The sequence below is a fragment of the Salmo salar genome, chromosome 18 (assembly GCF_965601325.2).
Source record: "Salmo salar chromosome 18, fSalSal1, whole genome shotgun sequence".
NCBI classification, from domain to species: Eukaryota; Metazoa; Chordata; class Actinopteri; order Salmoniformes; family Salmonidae; genus Salmo; species Salmo salar.
Window position 1 is genome coordinate 41,657,032 of NC_138308.1, and position 14,294 is coordinate 41,671,325.

Below are 14,294 nucleotides of genomic sequence, written 5' to 3' on the forward strand. Positions count from 1 at the left end.
GCCGCACACTCTAAGAGCTCAGATGCAAAAATTTAATAACCAACGTTTCGACAGCGAAGCTGTCTTCATCAGGGTATCATCACAAACACTGCGAGATGAGTCATTTATATAGTGTCAAGACACACAGGTGTTTGTAATCATGGCCAAGTATGGCCTAATATCATTGGTTAACTCAAATATTTTTTTTAAATGGCATACAAAGAACATACAAAGAGACAAACAAATGGATAGCATACGATCATAGCATTTGTTGTCTAAAATGTATCTAACAAACAATTACAATGGCAAAATCACAATAATCACAAGAATGGCTTCAGATCAAAGTCTATGTTGAGACCGAAGGGAGCAAGGGTCTTTAAATTAAAGATCCAGGCAGCCTCTCGTTTCAACAATAAATTATCAAGGTCGCCCCCTCTCCTCGGGAGGGTGACATGTTCGATGCCAATATAACGCAGAGACGAAATCGAATGGTTTGCTTCCAAAAAGTGGGCCGCAACTGGGTAAGTCAAGTTTTTGCACCTAATGGTGCTACGGTGCTCTGAGATACGTACTTTTAATTCACGCTTTGTTTTACCCACATAATTTTTACCACAGGGACAAGTTATAAGATAAATAACTGCCTTAGTGGAACACGTAATAACACCTTTAATTGGGATAGATTTCCCTGTTTGTGGGGGTTTGAAGGATCTACATTTATAAGTGCCATTGCATTGAGCACAGCCATTACACTTGTAATTTCCATCCAGTAGGGGCGCAAATAGGCGTTGTTCAGGAATATCTTGGGGTGGTAAATCAGAGTGTACCAATTGGTCTCTGAGATTTCTGCCCCTCGAGAATACGACCAGGGGAAGATCAGAAAACACATTACCGAGACTATCATCATATTTCAGAATGTGCCAATGTTTGTGAACGATTCCTTTAATTTGTTCAGAGCACTTTGAATAGCGGGTAGTGAGAACGCAAGAATGCGTCTTTTTGCGAGACTGACCTTGAAAAAGGTCATGTCTCGTTTTGTTTTGAATTTTCTCAATGGCAATATTAATCTGATCATTGTTGTACCCCCTCTCCTTGAACTTATCCTGAGTCTCAGCCATATTTCTGTCGAAATCTGATTGTTTAATACAAATTCTTTTGATTCGACAGAATTGGCTGTAGGGCAAACTATTTTTCAAGGGAAGTGGGTGACAACTATCAGCCCTCAACAAACTGTTACGATCAGTAGGTTTCCTGTAAAGATCAGTGTATAAAACATTATCTTCACACAAGATCAGAAGATCAAGAAAACTGATTTGACGTGTATCAGATTGCATAGTAAATCTCAAATGTTCAGAACAGGAGTTAAGAAAAGCATAAAACGCCTGAAGCAGTTCTGCATCACCCCTCCATAGAACAAAAATATCGTCAATATACCGTTTCCAAATAATGATGTTAGGCAAGAAAACATTTTTGAGAGGGTTGAAAATGGATTGTTTCTCCATGTAACCCACATACAAATTAGCATAGTTAGGAGCCATGGGGGATCCCATAGCAGTACCCTTCGTCTGAATAAAGAAATCATTTAGAAACATGAAATAGTTATGTGTGAGTACTATTTCAGCCAACGTTACAATGCAGGCACTGGAAGGTAGCTCATTAGGGTCACGTTGCAGAAGAAAATGTTCCATGGCTTCAATACCGCCCTCGTGTGGAATATTTGTGTATAACGACTCAACATCAAAAGTAACTAACAAGGTGTTCTCAGGCAGAGGATCAAGAGATTCAATGATAGAGATCATACTGCTGGTGTCCTTTACAAAGGAGGGGAGCTGTTCTGTGAGTGGTCTAATAAAAAAGTCAACAAAAGTAGATAGAGGGGCCGTTACTGCATCAATGCCCGCTACAATAGGGCGCCCTGGAGGGTTTGTAACATTCTTGTGTAATTTCGGCAAAGTATAGAAAGTGGCAATTTTAGGGTGTTGAATGGCCAGAAAGTTATATTCTTTTTTGGTTATCTGACCAGAATTTAAATAACCATCTAGGACAGTAAAGATAGTATTCTGAAATTGGGAAGTAGGGTCACTTCTGAGTTTCTTGTAAAAGGTATTGTCAAGCAGTTGTCTATGACACTCATTTACATAAGCTGTCCTATCCATGAGTACAACCGACCAACCCTTATCAGCAGGACGAATAAGGACTGACGTATCGGATTGTAAATCAAGCAAAGCTTGTTTTTCATCCTTAGATAAATTATGGAAAGATTTGAAGTCCTGTTTATTCTTAAGGAGATGAGCAACATCTTTTTCAACAAGTCTGCAATATGTCTCGATAGAGTGATTGCGATTGGCTGGAGGTACAAAATAACTCTTGCTTCTAAAAGGAGTCGGAGTATGTAGAGGTGAGTAACCTACTGGTTCAATAGAAACATCATGATTAGGGGAGCTAAAGTATTCCCTTAAACGGATGTTTCTAAAAAACTTAAACATGTCTACCTTAACGTCAAAATCGTTACACTGTGTTGTAGGCACAAAAGATAACCCTTTATTAAGCAAAGAGACATGGGCAGGGCTCAATATCTTGCTTGATAAATTAAAGACACTCAGTCCCGTGGGTTCTGGGACCGTGTGAACGGTCTCCTCTGCCTCTGATAGTCGTTTCTTCTTACCCCGTCGGGTGCGGCATCTCGTCGATGCGCGTGCCTGCGGCCACCTGCGCCCTTCCGTTGGCCCAGTCTCTCGTTGAATAAAAAACTGCCACTGGAAGCCGAGGGATGGATGACACTTACTTTGATCCACCCCCGTCTGACCAACACTCTACAACCAGCGCCTCATCGGCTTCCAGTGGCAGTGGTGCTTCCAACTTTGTGGCAACAGTTTGGGGAAGGCCCTTTCCTGTTTCAGCATGACAATGGCCCCATGCACAAAGCGAGATCCATACAGAAATGGTTTGTTGAGATCAGTGTGAAAGAACTTGCCTGGCCTGCAGAGCTCTGACCTCAACCACATCGAACACCTTTGGGATGAATTGGAACATCGACTGCGAGCCAGGACTAATCGCCCAACATCACTACGACCAACCTCACTAATGCTCTTGTGGCTGAATGGAAGCAAGTCCCCACAGCAATGTTCCAACATCTAGTAGAAAGCCTTCCCAGAAGAGTGGAGGCTGTTATAGCAGCGGGAACAACTCCATATTAATGACCATGATTTTGGAATGAGATATTTGACGAGCAGGTGTCTACATACTGTTGGTGTACTAACACATCCATGTCCTCACCCCACACACATAGAGGTACTAACTAACCCCCAGTACATAGAGGTACTAACTAACCCCCAGTACATAGAGGTACTAACTAACCCCCAGTACATAGAGGTACTAACTAACCCCCAGTACATAGAGGTACTAACTGACCCTAACTCCCAGTACATAGAGGTACTAAGTGACCCCCAGTACATAGAGGTACTAAGTGACCCCCAGTACATAGAGGTACTAACTAACCCCCAGTACATAGAGGTACTAACTGACCCCCAGTACATAGAGGTACTAACTAACCCCCAGTACATAGAGGTACTAACTGATCCTAACCCTCAGTGCACCGAGGTACTAACTGACCCTAACTCCCAGTACATAGAGGTACTAAGTGACCCCCAGTACATAGAGGTACTAAGTGACCCCCAGTACATAGAGGTACTAACTGACCCCCAGTACATAGAGGTACTAACTGACCCCCAGTACATAGAGGTACTAACTAACCCCCAGTACATAGAGGTACTAACTGATCCTAACCCCCAGTGGACCGAGGTACTAACTGACCCTAACCCCCAGTACATAGAGGTACTAAGTGACCCTAACCCCCAGTACATAGAGGTACTAAGTGACCCTAACCCCCAGTACATAGAGGTACTAAGTGATCCTTACGTGGACAATAAACCAGTAAAGTAAAGTGAGCCCCAGTCTGACTGTCCCTCCCCCTCCTCTCTACCCCAGAAACTAGAGACAGCCCTGGGAGAGGAGGTTCAGAGAGCCCAGAAGTGGCTGGAGGTCACTCTGGAGCAGGAGAAACAGATGAAGATGTTTAAAACCTGTCTGACTGTCCAGGAGGTCTTCAACCAGTACCAGAGAACACACCAGGGACTGCTCTATAAACGCATCCCTCTGTCAGACTGCTGCGCCCCCAAGGAGGAGGTAAAGGCAGACGACACACACACACACACACACACACACACACACACACACACACACACACACACACACACACACACACACACACACACACACACACACACACACACACACACACACACACACACAAAGGTAATGGTTTTGTGGAGGCACTGCAGTGGCAGGTTATCATGAGGCTGATATGAGGGTCAGTGACAGGTTTTCATGAGGCTGATATGAGGGTCATTGACAGGTTATCATGAGGCTGATATGAGGGTCAGTGGCAGGTTATCATGGGGCTGATATGAGGGTCATTGACAGGTTATCATGAGGCTGATATGAGGGTCAGTGGCAGGTTATCATGGGGCTGATATGAGGGTCATTGACAGGTTATCATGAGGCTGATATGAGGGTCAGTGACAGGTTATCATGGGGCTGATATGAGGGTCAGTGACAGGTTATCATGAGGCTGATATGAGGGTCAGTGACAGGTTTTCATGGGGCTGATATGAGGGTCAGTGACAGGTTTTCATGGGGCTGATATGAGGGTCAGTGACAGGTTATCATGGGGCTGATATGAGGGTCAGTGACAGGTTATCATGAGGCTGATATGAGGGTCAGTGACAGGTTTTCATGGGGCTGATATGAGGGTCAGTGACAGGTTATCACGAGGCTGATATGAGGGTCAGTGACAGGTTTTCATGGGGCTGATATGAGGGTCAGTGACAGGTTTTCATGGGGCTGATATGAGGGTCAGTGACAGGTTTTCATGGGGCTGATATGAGGCGGCAGCGTAGCCTAGTGGTTAGAGCAGGTAGCCTAGTGGTTAGAGTCAGGTAGCCTAGTGGTTAGAGCAGGTAGCCTAGTGGTTAGAGCAGGTAGCCTAGTGGTTAGAGCAGGTAGCCTAGTGGTTAGAGGCAGGTAGCCTAGTGGTTAGAGCAGGTAGCCTAGTGGTTAGAGGCAGGTAGCCTAGTGGTTAGAGGCAGGTAGCCTAGTGGTTAGAGGCAGGTAGCCTAGTGGTTAGAGGCAGGTAGCCTAGTGGTTAGAGGCAGGGAGCCTAGTGGTTAGAGGCAGGGAGCCTAGTGGTTAGAGGCAGGGAGCCTAGTGGTTAGAGGCAGGGAGCCTAGTGGTTAGAGGCAGGGAGCCTAGTGGTTAGAGGCAGGGAGCCTAGTGGTTAGAGGCAGGGAGCCTAGTGGTTAGAGCAGGTAGCCTAGTGGTTAGAGTGTTGGACTAGTAACTGAAAGGTTGTTAGATCGAATCCCCGAGCTGACAAGGTACAAATCTCTCCTTCTGCCCCTGAACAAGGCAGTTAACCCACTGTTCCTAGGCCATCATTGAAAATAAGAATTTGTTCTTAACTGACTTGCCTAGTTAAATAAAGGTAAAATAAATAAAAATGAGGGTGAAAAATGGAAATCTTTGTTCTCCCTCTAGTGGTGTTGAATGTTATTACATGTTTTATGAACTGTAGAACTGAATTTCGCCATCTGTTGTGTGTGTGCCTGTGTGCGTGTGTGTGTGTGTGTGTGTGTGTGTGTGTGTGTGTGTGCCTGTGTGTTGTTTTACTCAGGACTTTGACCAGCTCTTGGAGGCCATGAAGAGTACCTTGGCTGAGGACTCTCGCTCAGCCTTCGTGTTCAACTGCTCCAACGGCAAGGGAAGAACCACAACGGCCATGGTCATAGCTGCTCTCACTGTCTGGCACTTCACTGTAAGACTACACTTCTCACTGTCTGGCACTTCACTGTAAGACTACACTTCTCACTGTCTGGCACTTCAATGTAAGACTACACTCCTCACTGTCTGGCACTTCACTGTAAGACTACACTCCTCACTGTCTGGCACTTCACTGTAAGACTACACTTCTCACTGTCTGGCACTTCACTGTAAGACTACACTCCTCACTGTCTGGCACTTCACTGTAAGTCTACACTCCTCACTGTCTGGCACTTCACTGTAAGACTACACTCCCCTCACTGTGTGACACTTCACTGTAAGACTACACTCCCCTCACTGTCTGGCACTTCACTGTAAGACTACACTCCCCTCACTGTCTGGCATTTCACTGTAAGACTACACTCCCCTCACTGTCTGGCACTTCACTGTAAGACTACACTCCCCTCACTGTCTGGCACTTCACTGTAAGACTACACTCCTCACTGTCTGGCACTTCACTGTAAGACTACACTCCTCACTGTCTGGCACTTCACTGTAAGACTACACTTCTCACTGTCTGGCACTTCACTGTAAGACTACACTCCTCACTGTCTGGCACTTCACTGTAAGTCTACACTCCTCACTGTCTGGCACTTCACTGTAAGACTACACTCCCCTCACTGTGTGACACTTCACTGTAAGACTACACTCCCCTCACTGTCTGGCACTTCACTGTAAGACTACACTCCCCTCACTGTCTGGCACTTCACTGTAAGACTACACTCCCCTCACTGTGTGACACTTCACTGTAAGAGTCTATTCTGGAAAACCAACATATATTCCAGGAATAGTGTATTTGCTGTGTAATAAACACATTGCAGATGTTACCAGAGCTGTTAAACCAGTATTAAAACAGCAATGCTCATCCGTTGTTGGTTTGGTTCTGCCATAGGGCTTTCCTGAGTTTGGTGATGATGAGATTGTCAGTGTTCCTGATGCCAAGTACACCAAGGGAGAATTCAAGGTGAGTAACAAACATAGAGACTTTTACCAAAAGAGGGTTTGAATGAAACATAAGAGTTTTAGATTGACCACATAGCAGAGACTATAGTGCTACAGCTCAGTGTTAGAGCTGTAGTGGCCTAGCAACCACCTAGCAGACAAGATTCTCCTCTGGTCTGGAATAGTCTGGCCAACAGTCACACCAAACTCTGTCAAAATGGGACATGATACATCTCTGCTTATCACTCTGCATTAAGGAGATAGATTGGGGGTAAGGCCCTGTGATAGACTAGTGTCCTGTCCAGGGGGTGTACTGAGGAGATAGACTAGTGTCCTGTCCAGGGGGTGTACTGAGGAGATAGACTAGTGTCCTGTCCAGGGGGTGTACTGAGGAGATAGACTAGTGTCCTGTCCAGGGGGTGTACTGGTACATCAAGTTGCTTCACGCTTCAGAAACAGCGTTCTGAGCCGGTCTGGTTCGCACAAGCCAAGGGCAAGGCTACTTACCTACTACCTGGGGTCCATGGTAACACGTCACCACCATCTCTCTACACTACCTGGGGTCCATGGTAACACGTCACCACCATCTCTCTACGCTACCTGGGGTCCATGGTAACACGTCACCACCATCTCTCTACACTACCTGGGGTCCATGGTAACACGTCACCACCATCTCTCTACACTACCTGGGGTCCATGGTAACACGTCACCACCATCTCTCTACGCTACCTGGGGTCCATGGTAACACGTCACCACCATCTCTCTACACTACCTGGGGTCCATGGTAACACGTCACCACCATCTCTCTACACTACCTGGGGTCCATGGTAACACGTCACCACCATCTCTCTACACTACCTGGGGTCCATGGTAACATCTCTCTACACTACCTGGGGTCCATGGTAACATCTCTCTACGCTACCTGGGGTCCATGGTAACACGTCACCACCATCTCTCTACACTACCTGGGGTCCATGGTAACACGTCACCACCATCTCTCTACACTACCTGGGGTCCATGGTAACACGTCACCACCATCTCTCTACACTACCTGGGGTCCATGGTAACACGTCACCACCATCTCTCTACGCTACCTGGGGTCCATGGTAACACGTCACCACCATCTCTCTACACTACCTGGGGTCCATGGTAACATCTCTCTACGCTACCTGGGGTCCATGGTAACACGTCACCACCATCTCTCTACACTACCTGGGGTCCATGGTAACACGTCACCACCATCTCTCTACACTACCTGGGGTCCATGGTAACACGTCACCACCATCTCTCTACGCTACCTGGGGTCCATGGTAACACGTCACCACCATCTCTCTACACTACCTGGGGTCCATGGTAACACGTCACCACCATCTCTCTACACTACCTGGGGTCCATGGTAACACGTCACCAGCATCTCTCTACACTACCTGGGGTCCATGGTAACACGTCACCACCATCTCTCTACACTACCTGGGGTCCATGGTAACACGTCACCACCATCTCTCTACACTACCTGGGGTCCATGGTAACACGTCACCACCATCTCTCTACGCTACCTGGGGTCCATGGTAACACGTCACCACCATCTCTCTACACTACCTGGGGTCCATGGTAACACGTCACCACCATCTCTCTACACTACCTGGGGTCCATGGTAACATCTCTCTACGCTACCTGGGGTCCATGGTAACACGTCACCACCATCTCTCTACACTACCTGGGGTCCATGGTAACATCTCTCTACACTACCTGGGGTCCATGGTAACATCTCTCTACACTACCTGGGGTCCATGGTAACACGTCACCACCATCTCTCTACACTACCTGGGGTCCGTGGTAACACGTCACCACCATCTCTCTACACTACCTGGGGTCCGTGGTAACACGTCACCACCATCTCTCTACACTACCTGGGGTCCATGGTAACATCTCTCTACACTACCTGGGGTCCATGGTAACATCTCTCTACACTACCTGGGGTCCATGGTAACATCTCTCTACACTACCTGGGGTCCGTGGTAACACGTCACCACCATCTCTCTACACTACCTGGGGTCCATGGTAACACGTCACCACCATCTCTCGACACTACCTGGGGTCCATGGTAACATCTCTCTACGCTACCTGGGGTCCATGGTAACATCTCTCTACACTACCTAGGGTCCATGGTAACATCTCTCTACACTACCTGGGGTCCATGGTAACACATCACCACCATCTCTCGACACTACCTGGGGTCCATGGTAACATCTCTCTACGCTACCTGGGGTCCGTGGTAACACGTCACCACAATCTCTCTACACTACCTGGGGTCCATGGTAACATCTCTCTACGCTACCTGGGGTCCATGGTAACATCTGTCTACACTACCTGGGGTCCATGGTAACACGTCACCACCATCTCTCTACACTACCTGGGGTCCATGGTAACACGTCACCACCATCTCTCTACACTACCTGGGGTCCATGGTAACACGTCACCACCATCTCTCTACACTACCTGGGGTCCATGGTAACACGTCACCACCATCTCTCGACACTACCTGGGGTCCATGGTAACATCTCTCTACGCTACCTGGGGTCCATGGTAACATCTCTCTACACTACCTGGGGTCCATGGTAACATCTCTCGACACTACCTGGGGTCCATGGTAACATCTCTCTACGCTACCTGGGGTCCGTGGTAACACGTCACCACCATCTCTCTACACTACCTGGGGTCCATGGTAACATCTCTCTACGCTACCTGGGGTCCATGGTAACATCTCTCTACACTACCTGGGGTCCATGGTAACACGTCACCACCATCTCTCTACACTACCTGGGGTCCATGGTAACACGTCACCACCATCTCTCTACACTACCTGGGGTCCATGGTAACACGTCACCACCATCTCTCTACGCTACCTGGGGTCCATGGTAACATCTCTCTACACTACCTGGGGTCCATGGTAACATCTCTCTACGCTACCTGGGGTACATGGTAACACGTCACCACCATCTCTCTACACTACCTGGGGTCCATGGTAACACGTCACCACCATCTCTCTACACTACCTGGGGTCCATGGTAACACGTCACCACCATCTCTCTACACTACCTGGGGTCCATGGTAACACGTCACCACCATCTCTCTACACTACCTGGGGTCCATGGTAACACGTCACCACCATCTATCTACGCTACCTGGGGTCCATGGTAACATCTCTCTACACTACCTGGGGTCCATGGTAACATCTCTCTACACTACCTGGCGTCCATGGTAACACGTCACCACCATCTCTCTACACTACCTGGGGTCCATGGTAACACGTCACCACCATCTATCTACGCTACCTGGGGTCCATGGTAACATCTCTCTACACTACCTGGGGTCCATGGTAACATCTCTCTACGCTACCTGGGGTCCATGGTAACACGTCACCACCATCTCTCTACACTACCTGGGGTCCATGGTAACACGTCACCACCATCTCTCTACACTACCTGGGGTCCATGGTAACACGTCACCACCATCTCTCTACACTACCTGGGGTCCATAGTAACACGTCACCACCATCTCTCTACACTACCTGGGGTCCATGGTAACACGTCACCACCATCTCTCTACACTACCTGGGGTCCATGGTAACACGTCACCACCATCTCTCTACACTACCTGGGGTCCATGGTAACATCTCTCTACGCTACCTGGGGTCCATGGTAACATCTCTCTACGCTACCTGGGGTCCATGGTAACACGTCACCACCATCTCTCTACACTACCTGGGGTCCATGGTAACATCTCTCTACGCTACCTGGGGTCCATGGTAACATCTCTCTACGCTACCTGGGATCCATGGTAACACGTCACCACCATCTCTCTACACTACCTGGGGTCCATGGTAACACATCACCACCATCTCTCTACACTACCTGGGGTCCGTGGTAACATCTCTCTACACTACCTGGGATCCATGGTAACACATCACCACCATCTCTCTACACTACCTGGGGTCCATGGTAACATCTCTCTACACTACCTGGGGTCCGTGGTAACACGTCACCACCATCTCTCTACACTACCTGGGGTCCATGGTAACACGTCACCACCATCTCTCTACACTACCTGGGGTCCATGGTAACATCTCTCTACGCTACCTGGGGTCCATGGTAACATCTCTCTACGCTACCTGGGGTCCATGGTAACACGTCACCACCATCTCTCTACGCTACCTGGGGTCTGTGGTAACACGTCATCACCATCTCTCTACACTACCTGGGGTCCATGGTAACACGTCACCACCATCTCTCTACACTACCTGGGGTCCATGGTAACACGTCACCACCATCTCTCTACGCTACCTGGGGTCCATGGTAACATCTCTCTACACTACCTGGGGTCCATGGTAACACGTCACCACCATCTCTCTACACTACCAGGGGTCCATGGTAACACGTCACCACCATCTCTCTACACTACCTGGAGGTCCATGGTAACATCTCTCTACACTACCTGGGGTCCATGGTAACACGTCACCACCATCTCTCTACACTACCTGGGGTCCATGGTAACACGTCACCACCATCTCTCTACACTACCTGGGGTCCATGGTAACACGTCACCACCATCTCTCTACACTACCTGGGGTCCATGGTAACACGTCACCACCATCTCTCTACACTACCTGGGGTCCATGGTAACAAGTCACCACCATCTCTCTAAGCTACCTGGGGTCCATGGTAACATCTCTCTACACTACCTGGGGTCCATGGTAACACGTCACCACCATCTCTCTACACTACCTGGGGTCCATGATAACACGTCACCACCATCTCTCTACACTACCTGGGGTCCATGGTAACACGTCACCACCATCTCTCTACGCTACCTGGGGTCCATGATAACATCTCTCTACACTACCTGGGGTCCATGGTAACATCTCTCTACGCTACCTGTCTGACAGTCAGTGTGTATTCTGTCCTGTCTGACAGTCAGTGTGTATTCTGTCCTGTCTGACAGTCAGTGTGTGTATTCTGTCCTGTCTGACAGTCAGTGTGTGTATTCTGTCCTGTCTGACAGTCAGTGTGTGTATTCTGTCCTGTCTGACAGTCAGTGTGTGTATTTTGTCCTGTCTGACAGTCAGTGTGTATTCTGTCTTGTCTGTTCCCAGGTGGTGATGCAGCTCGTTAGACTACTGCCGGACGGTCACCAGATGAAGAGGGAGGTGGACATGGCTCTGGACTCAGTCAGCGAGACCATGACCCCCATGCATTACCACCTCAGAGAGATAATCATCTGTACCTACAGACAGGTAGGACCACCCCCCCCATGCATTACCACCTCAGAGAGATAATCATCTGTACCTACAGACAGGTAGGACCACCCCCCCCATGCATTACCACCTCAGAGAGATAATCATCTGTACCTACAGACAGGTAGGACCACCCCCCCCATGCATTACCACCTCAGAGAGATAATCATCTGTACCTACAGACAGGTAGGACCACCCCCCCCATGCATTACCACCTCAGAGAGATAATCATCTGTACCTACAGACAGGTAGGACCACCCCCCCCATGCATTACCACCTCAGAGAGATAATCATCTGTACCTACAGACAGGTAGGACCACCCCCCCCATGCATTACCACCTCAGAGAGATAATCATCTGTACCTACAGACAGGTAGGACCACCCCCCCCATGCATTACCACCTCAGAGAGATACATCGACCTCGCAGGTAGGACCACCCCCCATTACATACCTACAGACAGGTAGGACCATCCCCCATTACATACCTACATACAGGTAGGACCACCCCCCCCCCATTACATACCTATAGACAGGTAGGACCACCCCCCATTACATACCTACAGACAGGTAGGCCCATCCCCCCATTACATACCTACAGACAGGTAGGACCACCCCCCATTACATACCTACAGACAGGTAGGACCATCCCCCCATTACATACCTACAGACAGGTAGGACCACCCCCCATTACATACCTACATACAGGTAGGACCATCCCCCATTACATACCTACAGACAGGTAGGACCATCCCCCCATTACATACCTATAGACAGGTAGGACCAACCCCCCATTACACACCTACAGACAGGTAGGACAACCATACTAGACCATACACCTCATAGACAACCATACTAGACCATACACCACCATACACCTCATAGACAACCATACTAGAACATACACCACCATGCACCTCATAGACAACCATACTAGACCATTCACCACCATACACCCCATAGACAACCATACTAGACCATTCACCACCATACACCCCATAGACAACCATACTAGACCATTCACCACCATACACCCCATAGACAACCATACTAGACCATACACCACCATACAACCATACTAGACCATACACCACCATACACCCCATAGACAACCATACTAGAACATACACCTCATAGACAACCATACTAGACCATACACCACCATACACCCCATAGACAACCATACTAGACCATACACCACCATACACCCCATAGACAACCATCTGAGTGATTATCATCTGCACCTACAGACATGTCCAGTAGGGGGCGACACCTGCCTTTACATTACACTACCTATCAATAACACAAATAATGTCAACTCATTAAAACACTGTTTTGATCACACTGATATAAGGGAATGGTTGTCATGTGTCACAAGTGCATTTCTAGTCTGAAAGGCATGACCCTGAACTGGTACAACCCAATGGGAGAGACAAGACTATTTAGCTGCAGTTCCACTGCTGGCCCATAGATGGTGGTAATGCTCTTGTTTTTATTTAGCTACAGTTCTACTGCTGGCCCATAGATGGTGGTAATGCTCTTGTTTTTATTTAGCTACAGTTCTACTACTGGCCCATAGATGGTGGTAATGCTCTTGTTTTTATTTAGCTACAGTTCTACTACTGGCCCATAGATGGTGGTAATGCTCTTGTTTTATTTAGCTACAGTTCTACTACTGGCCCATAGATGGTGGTAATGCTCTTGTTTTTATTTAGCTACAGTTCTACTACTGGCCCATAGATGGTGGTAATGCTCTTGTTTTTATTTAGCTACAGTTCTACTACTGGCCCATAGATGGTGGTAATGCTCTTGTTTTTATTTAGCTACAGTTCTGCTACTGGCCTATAGATGGTGGTAATGCTCTTGTTTTTATTTAGCTACAGTTCTACTACTGGCCTATAGATGGTGGTAATGCTCTTGTTTTTATTTAGCTACAGTTCTGCTACTGGCCTATAGATGGTGGTAATGCTCTTGTTTTTATTTAGCTACAGTTCTACTACTGGCCCATAGATGGCTGCAGTTCCACTCTTGGCCCATTGATGGCAGTAATGCTCTTGTTTTTAGGTGACTCGTCATGTCTTGGACCCGAGGTACTCATAAGCATCTACAAGTACTATGTTTGTTTAGTAGTTGTTGTTTAATGTTAATTCTTTGACTTTAGGGTGCAGTACTGGTTAGAAATGAATAATATGTTGTTGCTTATGGTAAT

General features: G+C 47.9%; 1 protein-coding gene across 4 annotated transcripts in view; it reads left to right on the forward strand.

Moving 5' to 3' along the window:
* The window catches only part of LOC106577339 (paladin), a 173,770-nt gene that overhangs the window by 107,638 nt on the left and 51,838 nt on the right, over positions 1-14,294 (forward strand). For all 4 annotated transcript variants that reach the window (XM_082964976.1, XM_082964975.1, XM_082964978.1 and 1 more), the window contains 4 exons: positions 3,964-4,161; positions 5,708-5,848; positions 6,746-6,817; positions 11,948-12,088. In XM_082964976.1, the coding sequence (XP_082821102.1) occupies positions 3,964-4,161; positions 5,708-5,848; positions 6,746-6,817; positions 11,948-12,088 (552 nt within the window). The remainder of the gene's footprint in view (positions 1-3,963; positions 4,162-5,707; positions 5,849-6,745; positions 6,818-11,947; positions 12,089-14,294) is intronic.